Source organism: Primulina tabacum, chromosome 14 (assembly GCF_025594145.1).
Source record: "Primulina tabacum isolate GXHZ01 chromosome 14, ASM2559414v2, whole genome shotgun sequence".
NCBI lineage: Eukaryota > Viridiplantae > Streptophyta > Magnoliopsida > Lamiales > Gesneriaceae > Primulina > Primulina tabacum.
Genome location: NC_134563.1, coordinates 14620590 through 14633118, shown reverse-complemented (window position 1 = coordinate 14633118; position 12529 = coordinate 14620590). Strand labels below are relative to the sequence as shown.

At 35.0% G+C, this 12529-nt stretch overlaps 1 protein-coding gene across 10 annotated transcripts in view; it reads right to left on the bottom strand.

Annotated features, from left to right (window-relative positions):
- LOC142524128 (ABC transporter B family member 20-like) overlaps positions 1-12324 on the bottom strand; it is a 37384-nt gene extending 25060 nt beyond the window's left edge. For 2 of the 10 annotated variants that reach the window (XR_012814833.1, XR_012814834.1), the window contains exons 1-6: positions 11941-12324; positions 6797-6851; positions 6533-6708; positions 6233-6433; positions 2558-2656; positions 2410-2442 (exon numbers count right to left, since the gene is read on the bottom strand). Coding sequence is in view for 6 of the 10 variants with exons in the window: in XM_075627899.1 (XP_075484014.1) it covers positions 2999-3094; positions 6233-6433; positions 6533-6708; positions 6797-6851; positions 11941-12324 (912 nt within the window). In the remaining 4 variants the exon portion in view is untranslated. Of the gene's footprint in view, positions 1-1793; positions 1862-2409; positions 2443-2504; positions 3095-6232; positions 6434-6532; positions 6709-6796; positions 6852-11940 lie in introns of those variants that run through there. The other 8 variants (XM_075627902.1, XM_075627904.1, XM_075627901.1 and 5 more) reach the window with 6 other exon arrangements.
- Between the last annotated feature and the right edge of the window lie 205 nt (positions 12325-12529).

The following is a 12529-nucleotide window of genomic DNA, read 5'->3' as shown; positions in this document are numbered from 1 at the left end:
TTTCGAAGTGTGATCTTTTGATTGAGTGTGACAGAATTTGGTAGGTTGAAAAGTGTTGATTGTGTCATTTTTTGTGGTGGATCATTGAGTATTCCTTCGGTATATTTTATTCTCTGATTTGTTCGAGGACGAACAAAGGCTAAGTGTGGGGGATTGATAAGGCCAAATCTTACAAAGATTTTAGGGATTTGATTTTATAATATTTAACCTTATCTAGAATTTTTATCTCTAATTATGTTGTTATTTGAATCAATAATTGTAGATTTGAATAAAAGTGAAAAGTGTTTAAATTGAGAGATAATATAAATTTACTAGATTTCAAAGGGAACAAAATATCAAAAGAAACGAAATAAAATATTCTTATATTCTATTCCTTGATGATATTGAAATCTTGGAAAAATCTATGTAAATCTTGATAAATATCTTATCTACACTTTCTTTACATGACATGGGCTTAAAAAGGAAAGGAAGGAGGAGGCCCATTAAGAAGAATAAAAGATAAGGCAGAAGCGTACAAAAGAAGGGGGTAGCAGAGCCGTAAAAGAAGACGGAAGAAAGGAAGAGAGGCGGAAGTGCAGAACTGAAGGCTACTGTGAAGTAGTACCAGCGCGGAAGAAGAACATAAGGGAGGAAGATTGAAGGCAGAAGCAGGAGAAATTCCTCACACACGCTACAAATCATTGAGAATTCTTTTCATTATTTCTTAATTATGTTTTCTTCTTTGAATTTAAACAGGGATTTGCACTTTTATTTTAAATTTATGGAGCAGATGTTTATAGACTAAGGCCACGATAGGGCCGAGACAGATTATTTTTTATGTTTTAAGTTTGATTCAAGTCGACTATTTATTTTATTCATTGATTGATGTCATTTATCACGTGTTCTTTTAATCTGGCCAATTAAATAGAATATTTGTTGGTTAATCTAAAATCGGAAGGCGATAGATTAATATTTGTTTCATACATCAATCAACACATGGTTAAACCGACTAGAAATAGTATTCAGTTTCAGTGTGCGACTTTAGGTTGAAAAACTGGAATTTCACGGCGATATAATGCGGTTGAATCTAATTGAATTCAGTTAGTAATAATTGGACTGTTAGATTTAATTAGGTTTATTAATTCGAGGAATCGTTTAATAAATAATTTTGGGAATTCCGTCGGGAATTAAATAATTAATTTATTGAATATGAATTTGACACGTAGATTATAAGTTGTCTCGGTACCGTTGTGCGCCTTAGTCGTTTCTAAATAATTTGAAGTTTCGTCTAATTTAATAATTTGGATTTTTTTGCTTAGTTAATTTATTTAAAGTGTTTAATTTAGTTTTAATTAATTTATCTCTCCTCATTTGAATTTTAGTAGCCTAAATTAGGAAAAATAATTAATAATCTAGTATTTAAACATCGATCTCTGTGGGTACGATACCTGAACTCATCTCCAAATATTACTACTTGACATAGTCTGCTTGCTAGATTTATTCCCAACCGAAATCTTCGGTCAATATGCCATTACACATGCATTTTTTTCTTTGGTTTAATCACTATTAGGTCTCAACCTAAACAAAGTCTCTTCAACATAAAGATGAGCTATTACATAAACTTGTGGATTATCCTGTTGGAAGTTGGAACTATCTAAGAAATATGTTATCAGCACTTTTCTTCAATATACATCAAGGATTCTCTTGTTGATTCTTTATTGCACTTTTCTTCAACATATACCAAATCGATTTGATTACTTATTGCAATCAATTAAAATTGTTTATGATTTGAAAAGAGAAAACAGATTATATACCTTCGCCTTGAAGTTGTTTATGATTGATGAGCTTGACTATGCTATTCCAATGGATTTCAATCAACAAGCTAAAAAACACAAACTTTGGAAATCAAATACCTATCTCTTTAACAAATTCTTAAATTCAGTACTGATAGCCAAGTTCCGAAGACAAGTCAGACACCAATAGGAAAAATGAACGACATTAGAGCCCAATATGAGAATGTATGAGTATACAAACTGATATGATGCATGCGAAATACAATATGCTCGGATATCAAGGATCAAGTCAAGAATCTCATGCTCAGTCTAGAGGCGCCTGAGTGTGCAGTCTCTGATCTGCCCTAAACATGTTTCGGCTCCCACATTCATCATCAAGACGTGGACCTACAATGTCCAGGTCATCAGAGCACGCGGGTCCCGTCGGACACTGTAGCTCTCGATGTCCCATCGTCCACAATACAGAATAGGGCTGAGCGGCCCCAACTAACGAGGTATATCTCAAAGATATCAGGCTCAACATGATATGTCATGCATAATATGCCAAAGCAGTAAAACATGTATCATGCAACAGATAAATATGCAGCATATAAGTGTGTATACTATGCTTGGATATCTCAGTCAGTACATCACGTACCTCACTAAAACAATCTGACAAAAAGCTTTGAACCTAGACAATACCAACATAATGAAATCACTATCAAACCAGATCCTGAATTACCAAACATGCTACAAGGTTCTCCCTAATGATCCTTAAATCACTATTTAAGGCTTTAGGATTATACCTGCATCCGTCGTCAGCCCGTTGATGATGTCTTGATCTCAGTTCACCGACCCCTTCTCGAGTCGACACTATCTCCGAAACTTCCCGACGCCAAAGTGCCCTAGAAATTGGTTAGAAAACCTAAGGTATATGGCTAGAACTCTCTCTGAAGAATGCGGTGTAGGAAACAAAAGAAATCAGCTTCCATTTATAGGCTGCATCCGAACTATTTCAGAAAATCCGAATCAATCTTATCTGCCACGTATCAGAATCTCATTCATCTAGTTGGATTTCTCGGAATATTGAAATCTGAAGTAGAACCGATTGTCCATTTTAAATTCGGTGGATCCCAACAGCTTGATCCCGAATTATCATTTCCTTAATAATAGTTAATTAACAACTCTTTAATTATCTCTTAATTTGTACTTTATTCAAAATAAAGATTCGGGTCATTACATCACACCTACAACGTGTGGATGATACCTTGTTCTTCATGAATAAAAAATATGAGAGCATGAGAAATCAACCAGCTTGCAAGATATGTTGTCTTATCTCGGGTCTGAAAATCAATATGGGAAAAATACGAGTAAAATACGAACAAGAACCTACCACCAAGAGAATATGCATGGGATGTACAGTTGGTGTATGGCCGATCAAAAATTTGGGTCTTTCTTTAAGAAGCAACCAGCTGAGTTCAAATTTCTAGGATCCTCTAGCAACTAATAGGCAAAATGGTTTGCTGGAATAGAGCTTAGGTACACAAAGAACTGTTCAAATTAAATTGGTACTTTCCCTCGGTCCCAGCTTACTTGTTATCCATATTATAGATTATGGACCAGAAATTGAAAATTACGATGATTTAAAATCAAATATATTATTTAATCAAAAAAAGTTGGCGAATTCACGAGAAAAGAGGGTTGAGTTTAATTTTGGAGCATAGTTATTAAAAGTGTGGGCTTGGATGCGCCTAGGTGACAAGCCCAGCCGGGCGCAAGGTGACAATTGAAACAAGCACGCTTAAAATGTGCACCTCTGCCTATGCGCGAGGTTCGGAGAGGCGTAGAAACGAGCGCTTTAAAGAAATGGGCTGATATTTTGGAAGTTAAATAATAAAAACTCGAACCCAACCAATTTTGAAGTCCAATTAACAAAGTTCATGGCTATTTAATGATAAAAAGAACATATTGTCACTCATTCATGCAAGATTTTTTCAACAGAAAGTTCAGAAATCCTCTATTCAAATTTTTACTGCAATCTTCCTCCTATGATGATGATATAGTTGAGGAGGATTATGAGTAATTTGATAATTTAGATTATACTGGAATCCTTTATGCAAACTTTTTAATATAATTTCTTCTGAACTCGTGACTCGTCATTGTTTTGGATTATACTGATTACGACAACGATATAATTAATTGAGGATGAGAGAAATTTAATGATTTAGATAGTTGGAGTTTTTTTCTTAATATATTATGAATTGACGACTTACTAATGAACTTTAGATTGTTAAATTTTTATTCTGCTTATGATTTACGTTACATTGTCTATTAATGAAATGTTTGTTATCATTGTAAAAATATTTAATTTATGTAAATTATAGTATAAATCACTTTCTATATATTGAATTTTAAAATTTATATCAAATGTGTTTTACTTCAATAAAGTGTGCGCTTTAACTTGCATCTTGCACCTCAGGTTCCAGTGTATCCTAGCACTTTAGCGTGCTTTGCGCCCTAAATAACTATGTTTTGAAGGGTAAAAAAAACAACACTTAGCTAGTGGAGCGTTGGGATCCAAACTTCATCAAAGAATTTCTTCTGGGTGTCCACGTAAAGAAATCTAACATTACAGGACAAGATCAACAATAATGCCCGTAACACCCCGACTTCCCGAGAACCCCGAGTTGTAAATAGTTTCTTAACGAGAATTTCATTTTCAAGTATATAAATATCATGATTCAAACCATAGCAAGTTACCATAGATGACCAAAGCCCTGGCAAGTAGCTAAATAAATATGGAATTACTCAATAAGCATACGAAACAAGGGACCTTAATCGACCCTTGACGGAGGATCCGACACTAAACCACCAAAGTATAACTTTAACCAAAATCATATGTAAGATTATGAGACAGCAATCCATAACATATCAAATGGAATTGTTCAGTTGGCTTCCAAATGAGGAACTTAGAACGCCTTAACGTTTTCTGATCATAGCTAAGAAACAAGGGCTAGACTTGAATGAGGACCATGGCGTGATTCAAGCTACCTAATTTAATTTAAGGATGACCCAAATAATCTAATTAAGTACCACGATCAAAACTAGAACAAAACCCCAAGCCATGATTACATTAAGTGAGAATGTTTGTAGGACTTACAAGTCTACAACCTTTAGGAATGTCCTAACAACCGTATCAAAAGCAGAATGAAGAATTGAAGTGACAAGGTATTGTAACAACGTCTAAAGGCCTGGGGCGTCCAGAGCATCACCTAGGATGTGTGCAAGACCACCTGCAACGCCCCAGGGATAGCCAGAGGCGTGTGCAGAAAATTGCACACAACGCCTGAGGCGATCTCAATGCAAGATCCACATTTTATTATACACGCATCTACTCGTCACCAACCGCCTCATGAACGCCTAAGGCAATCCAGACATCACTTGAGGCAATCTGAATGCCTTGACAGCAATAGCCACGTAGCCTACACGCCATACAACCACCATACACTCACAGATCGAGATCCCAAGTACACCTGAGGCAATCCAACCACCTTCCTCAAGACCTCAACTATAAATAGGGCTCTTTGTGCTCATTTCATTCCCGTACCTATCTTCCCTTTCGGGGGACCCCTAGAGCATATTTTGGATGTCGGGGTTCGTCTACTTCTTGGTGAGCGGATTGGGCTGTCAAAACCGAGCGAGTAGTATTATATTTTATTGCTGGGCGGGAAAGCTCTGCTGGAGTAGTGGGGGAGAGCATCAACAAGGAGTCAAAACATCTTACAAGTAACCTTTAGTTTAAATGCCTAGTTTAATTATTAGTTAGAAGTTAATTCTCATTATAAGTAGATTAATTCCAATAAGTTGTTGTTTATAATAGATAGCCAGTTGCTCGAGCATAGCATAGCATAGCATAACAAGCTCAAGCAAATTGCTAGATACTTTTTCCTAGATAAATCACCCAGGTAAAAAATTCAGTAACTCCGTTTCATTATTAACGTTTTGGGAAGAAATGTAGGGGACAGGATTTTGAGAAATAATTTTGGAAGCTAAAAAGTATATTTGGCAATATTATTTGACGAGATAGTTTTATTGTACATGCCAAATCATGTAAGATTTTATATTTTACATATTAACTAAATAATATTTGAATCAATATTCGTACAGGTGAAAGTTAGAAATGGTATATTTAAATTTAAAATATATTATATATTTTTATTACTATATAATATCATAATAGAGTATTTTTGCTTAGTGGTGAAATGTTGAATTAAAAGTGATAATTACGATGGGGAATGTAGAAATTGATAAATATACACACACACACATTATTTGGAAAAAAGATTAAAAAAATGAGATTATGGTATCTGGTACTGTTCCGGGGTGTAAGAAACATATTTGGGGAAACAAATCTAAACAGGGACGAATTTTGTGAGGAAAAATCCAGAAAATAGAAGTCACATGGAGGCCAAGAATGTGACCTGTTCCGCAATGCTGGCAGCTTCAGCATAAGCATCTTGAATATTTTCAGCAAGCCGGTGCAGAAAAATGTTTGATATTCCACCAGCAGCAACAATAACTGGACCAGTGGCTAGAGTAATAAGAGAAATCTGCCAGCAGTTGACAAATCCAATGATGAGACCGCTGAAGAAAGTGGCCATATTATGAATATAATTTCCAACCTGTCCGCCAAATGCATGTTCAGACGACAAACAAAATTTTAACAGTGAGAAAAATGATAAAATTTGATAAGCAAAAGATTCTGGCCAATCTGAACTTACCTTTTCACTTAGAGCAGACTGGATGAGCAGTACATCACTCAATACTTGGCTCACAATATCTCCATTGTTCCCATATGTATCAAAAAAACTCATGTCTTGGTTAAGTAAAACTTGAACATATCTCGACCTTATTACAGCAGTCTGTCGTTCCCCAGTAAGAATCCAACATGACACCTCTATTATGCAACAGATAAAAAGTTAGAATGTGACATCACCAGGAAGAAACAGTAAACATCTAAAATCGAAATGTCATAGCAGGCATACCAATCCAAGCAGAGAAAAAAACCCCAACAGCAATAAAAGCAATGGTTAAAGCAAGCTGCAGAAATTTCATGTCAGCCGGCAACAATTTGGACCAAAAATACAGTAAAAGATAATTCCCTCTTTCCCAATCAATGCCATAACTTAATTTTACGATTATGAACAAGAAAAATTATTTGGCTAGTAAACCCTCTACGATAAACAAAAAACAGACTAGAATTCATTAAAGCATATGATGTGATTTATCCTATGGTTGTTCATCTATATCATCTTATTAAGTTTGAAACACATAGATTAACTAACTTTAGTGTCATTGTGAATTTTTTTAAATACCAACAATACCCCTTTAAAATTATAAAAATATCATATCCACTTCCAAAAGTTTAAAACTTCTAAAATATTTTTTTTAATCTTTATTCAAACCATTGAATTTTTAAGTGATTATATCATTCTAATAGAAAAATTATTACGAGAAAGCATTAAATTAAAAATAACAAAAAATATATCACATATATGCAACGCGTGCAAAGGATCGGTAGTAGGTACTAAGAATAGTGACCTTTCTATTATTCCAGCAGAAATTGTTCGAATTATCTACTTTTGTAGCAATAACTAGACATTTATAATTCCATACTAATCAGATTTAGATGGAAGACAGGGATGCAAGGATCATTGTTCATGCTGAACTCTCAAAAAAAATCTGAAGCTTAAGCAGTACTTTTTGTTCACCCATCTCTTTTGCAACTTGAGTAGGATGTTTTTGAAGATAAAAAACTGTACCTCGCGCAGATGTAAGAAAATAATGTAATCGTTCACTAGAATCAAACGATCTACAGGATTGGATCCACACTTTGTACAGAGTAAACAAATTACAAACAAATTAATGGAACACTCAAAATGGTATATAGTGGGATGGAACCGCGAAAAGGGGAGTAAATAAGCCAAGCTCCTGAAATTTCACAATCTTGAGTCAAAGAAAGAACCTCAAGCTCAAACCCAAGCCTCTCAATTTCAGCTCTTGAGCTAGCTCACGAGCTCAGATTCTCTTGGCAAAATTTATTCATGAATATGTTGGCAAAATTAGATAATTAGTTTGACCACGTGAGCTTTACATATAATATTAATATTAAAACTTACACATATATAATGCTAAAAACATCAATTTTATCCTACGTTATTGAAGAACAATAATTTTTTAGCACTGGTTCAGAATATTCTTACTCAATTGAATAATGCAACATCCATAAGACTTGCGAGTGAACGAGTGGGTTTGCTCAAGTTACCCCGCTAATCAAGAAAAGTAACGTTATTTTTGTTTATTTCTTTAAATGATAGATGGGTAACATTTCACTGATGGTTGATATATTTGTTCAGATGTACCTTTTTCTCTTTCGTCACTATCCGTTAAACAGCCCCCTTCAATATTTCCTGCTTCCCATCTCTTTTTCCCCTAAATTAATATATTGAAAATTTTTTGAAGTTGATTGTTTTCCTTCTAATTTGATGTAATCTTTTCATCGCTTGGGAAAGAAATTTCTAGAAAGAATTTAGGAATTAGTTTCTTGTTGTTTATAATATTCCTAATTGTATTACCGACATGTTTGGGAAAACTAGTGTATAAAACATTGCTGATTCAAAGAGAAAAGGGGCCAAGAATCAGTTGTCCCTTGTCTTTTTAATCCCAGAACAATTTTCCATCTCCAAAACAAAAACAAGTACTCGTATTCATTTATTTCCCCCCAAATCCTTTTCAAATAATCAAGCTACTAATCATTTCTAACTCAACTTTCATCACTTCTTCAAAATACTCTTTATTTATATTCCATTCAAGAATATATATAACATTTTAAACTTTTATCAAATCATTTTTGACATCATTTGATATATGTGTTCTAATGATTTGATATATGTGTTCTAAATGGCGGTCGAGGCGGTCGCCTAGGCGGTAGGCATCCCTCGACCGCACCGCCTATGCATGAGGCGGGTGTTTTAAGCGGCCCAAGCTATACGGCATTGGGGAGGCGGGTCGAGGCGGCGAGTAGGTGGGCTAGGCGGGCAGTCAAGATTTTTAAGTTATAGTCAAAAATTTTTAAAACCTAGTCAACAATCTAATGATGGATAATTGATTGAAACTTTGAAATTTAAACTTAGTTTTTAGTAAAAGTAATTATATTACTTTGTTAGCATAATAGCATTAATATGATGATGAAACTTTATTAATTGCACATTATCTAGATGATATTATATTGTATGAAGCTTCTTTGTGCTTAAATATTATTTAATTGCACATTTTACATAAAAAATGATGATTATTTGTGATTATATTGCATTATTATATATGATTATCTATAAAAAATTACTTAAAAAAATTCAACCGCCTAGGCGGCCGAGGCGGTAAGCGGTCACCGACCGCCCCGTCACCGCCTCCCGCCATTTACAACCTTGATATATGGTAACAACTATATTCTCTGAAAACAAAGTTAGACATCCATTTTATTTACCCAAAGCATTTCTACAAAACTCCCAAAAAACAGTTAAACAAGCCCATAGTTTCTTTCATAATTATTGTTTCATGGTATTGGAGCCCGTAATTTGTATCGCAAAAGTATAAAATATGACCAGAGACCAATTACCATGGACAATAGATTGGTGCCTCCCCACCAATATTTCGGTGCCTATATGGCTAGCGTTTGGGAAACTAATTGTTAAAGGCTGATCATCATAGGTCAAAGAGGAAAGAAAGTCAACTTCATCGTATATGTTTGTTAGAAACCAAAACTCTTGCTAATGCCAGGTGGCCCAACAATAATATTATACTTAAAGATGTCACCTCCCATGCAAACCAGAAATTAGAGAATACGCACCCAAATTAATATCTGAGGCTTACACATACACTTTGGTACTTGGTGATCCAATAGGCAATAGAATCTACAAGGCAAAATAAAGGAAAGTTATGCGTTTTCAGTTGTGGCTCCTTAACTCCGATGCCAAACGTTCGAAAAATTATATCTGGTAATAAAAATACAACTCAAATTTTATAAATCATACAGTAGCCCAAACATTACATTTTGATTGTTGTACTTTCTAGGCACCCAATTCAGATAAGGGCAATTGTTGCTAATAATCTTTCTACAAACAAATGCTACAACTTGCAATTCGTAGAAATCGGGCGGATAACCTTAGATCTAATGACATGCACATGTTAGAAAATATTAATCCAAAAAAATTGACAATTTGATGAAATGCTTTCGTCTCTTTTCATTTATAAGTTTTATTGTTGTTCTTAATGCTAGCTAGATGATTGATCACCATTCAAATATAATTTGTGCATGACTACAGCAGGCGATGTTATGCAAATGCATTTGGTTGACAATGTTGAGACATCGTTTTCTCGCACCCAAGACGCAGCGGAAGTTTAAAATTTTTTGTCTCGACGATCGAAACGTTGCTTGGGCGTCGTGTGTTTAGAATCCATTCATAGGGAGTTTAGATTTATACCTACGTGTATACAATGCTGGACTTCAAATTATTTCGAATTTTAAGCGGATATAATCCTTCTTGTACATCCCTACGAACGATTCTTCTTCTTTGATCGCCTAATAAGGTCCACGGTCAGAAACTGTATTCCTTACTTGGATCGCACTAGTAATTCCAAGCAATTTTGCGTTGAGACTATAGTCTCCGAATTTTCAAAATCCGGAGACGATGCAGCAACGGGGCGCGGCGGTGGAAGGAATTCACTTGGCCGAAACTTCACCAAACTTTTGAATTGGTCGTGACTTTCAATTCAAGGGTGGGAAATTAATTGATTCTTAATCAATTATTATAGAAGCTAATTAAGTCATTAATCCAAAATAAATTACATGACTTGATTTGCTTCCACCTACACATGGCTGTGGGTTTTTCATCAAGGGGGGGAGAATTTTGTTTGCTTTGTGTGCAAAAATTAGGGTTATCAATTATGAGTCCTAGCGGTGTATGTATAGAGGTTGATTCCTAATCTCATTAGGAATCACTCTTCCACAAGAAGTCTAATAATTTCATTATATTTAAAACTCTCATATAATTAATATATAATATATTTATTAACTTTTAATAATACATGATATAATAACGCCATATACACATATTTTATAAGACCATATAAAATATATATACATGTATATTAAATTAAATAACCATTATTTAATTTATAACTTAACTCCTTGGTTAATTTAATTCTAGACACCTCTAGAATATTTATGGGAATTTGTGCATGTTAGTAGTCAAGCTCGAGCGACCGTTATCCTTATTTTAGTCGGCTGATTCGATTAAAAACCTGTTTAGAATATACGGTACACTTCCTAATGAGTTCCATGATCTTACGTTGCGACTTGCGATGCAGACTTCATGGTACCTATTATACATTCAAGGACTTTATCTATGCAGCTTGATAAAGTATAATTTCATAATCAAATAAAATCGAAAAATATTATTAAAATAAAGATTGTTTTACATTAGAGTCCGAGCCACAAGTTGGTTTGCCGGGCATCTACTCTAACAGACAAAGCATTGATTACATAGCCCAGTGAAATGCATATGGTTCACATAGGTTTGGGTCATAACATATTGATCAAACAGAGTTTCCAGAAGAAGGAAACCCAAGACAAAGCATTAATTACATAGCCCAGTGATTGCATATGGTTCACATAGGTTTGGGTCATAACATATTGATCAAACAGAGTTTCCAGAAGAAGGGAAACCCAAGGACGTCATTCCAACTGCCCTGTTGATTTTTACAGTAATATGAGAGTTATAATAATTTCAATAGGGTTCTATCACTTGTTCTTAGTCAGTCACACTAGATGTTACCAATATAAAATGATTTTAATGTTGTTCTTCATAAATGAAAATGTGTTGAAATGATTAGGTAAAATCAGATTCCTTCACATTGCCTCATTTCAATTTATGGTCATTTCTTGCCGTTTATCAATAAAATAAGATTCATAAATTGCGTTAGTTATCCACAAAAAGAGGGGCTGGGCTGGCTGGAGTTCAAGCAGATTGGTAAGACGACCATTTCAAGCAGTACCACAACACAGTAAAACTTAGCAGCAAAACCTCGGCTTTCTGCGGAAAAATATATATGCATTTGGACAAAGAATTACCTTGACAAACTTGCGAAAGAGCACATCATCATCTATTCCTACACCATGGAAGCGAAGTAAATGGATGATTTTAGCAAAATAATGCAAATAGACAACGAGAGCAGTGCCGTGGGCGGCAGCTGCGAGGGATCCAACAATCAAGAGGGCCCAGTCAAGACGGTCGGCGCAGGCAAAGAGACGGGAGAAGGGAACAGCTGCAGGTGGAGGCTCCATCTCGTCGGTGTCAGCATCGATCTCATCCTCAACCTCCACAGGCACAGCTTCTCCAGCACCAGTGTCCAGGTAAGGCGAGGGTGACTCGGGTGGTTCCGATACTTCCGAAACCGGCGTCAACGGCTGTATCTGCGGCGGCGACCACCCAAACAACCCTCTAGATATCATCATCGTTACCAAGTAATCTACGATATGAATCAAAACCTTAGACTAAGGTTATGTTTGGTTAAGAAAATAGGATACAAAAGATTAGTAATATAAGCATTGTTTTACCAAACTTTTACTTTTATTCAAATTAATATTTTCGATTTTAGAGAAACTGTTCAAAACAGTTTAAATGAAGAATTTGATTTACCTGAAAATTTAAATTTATTGA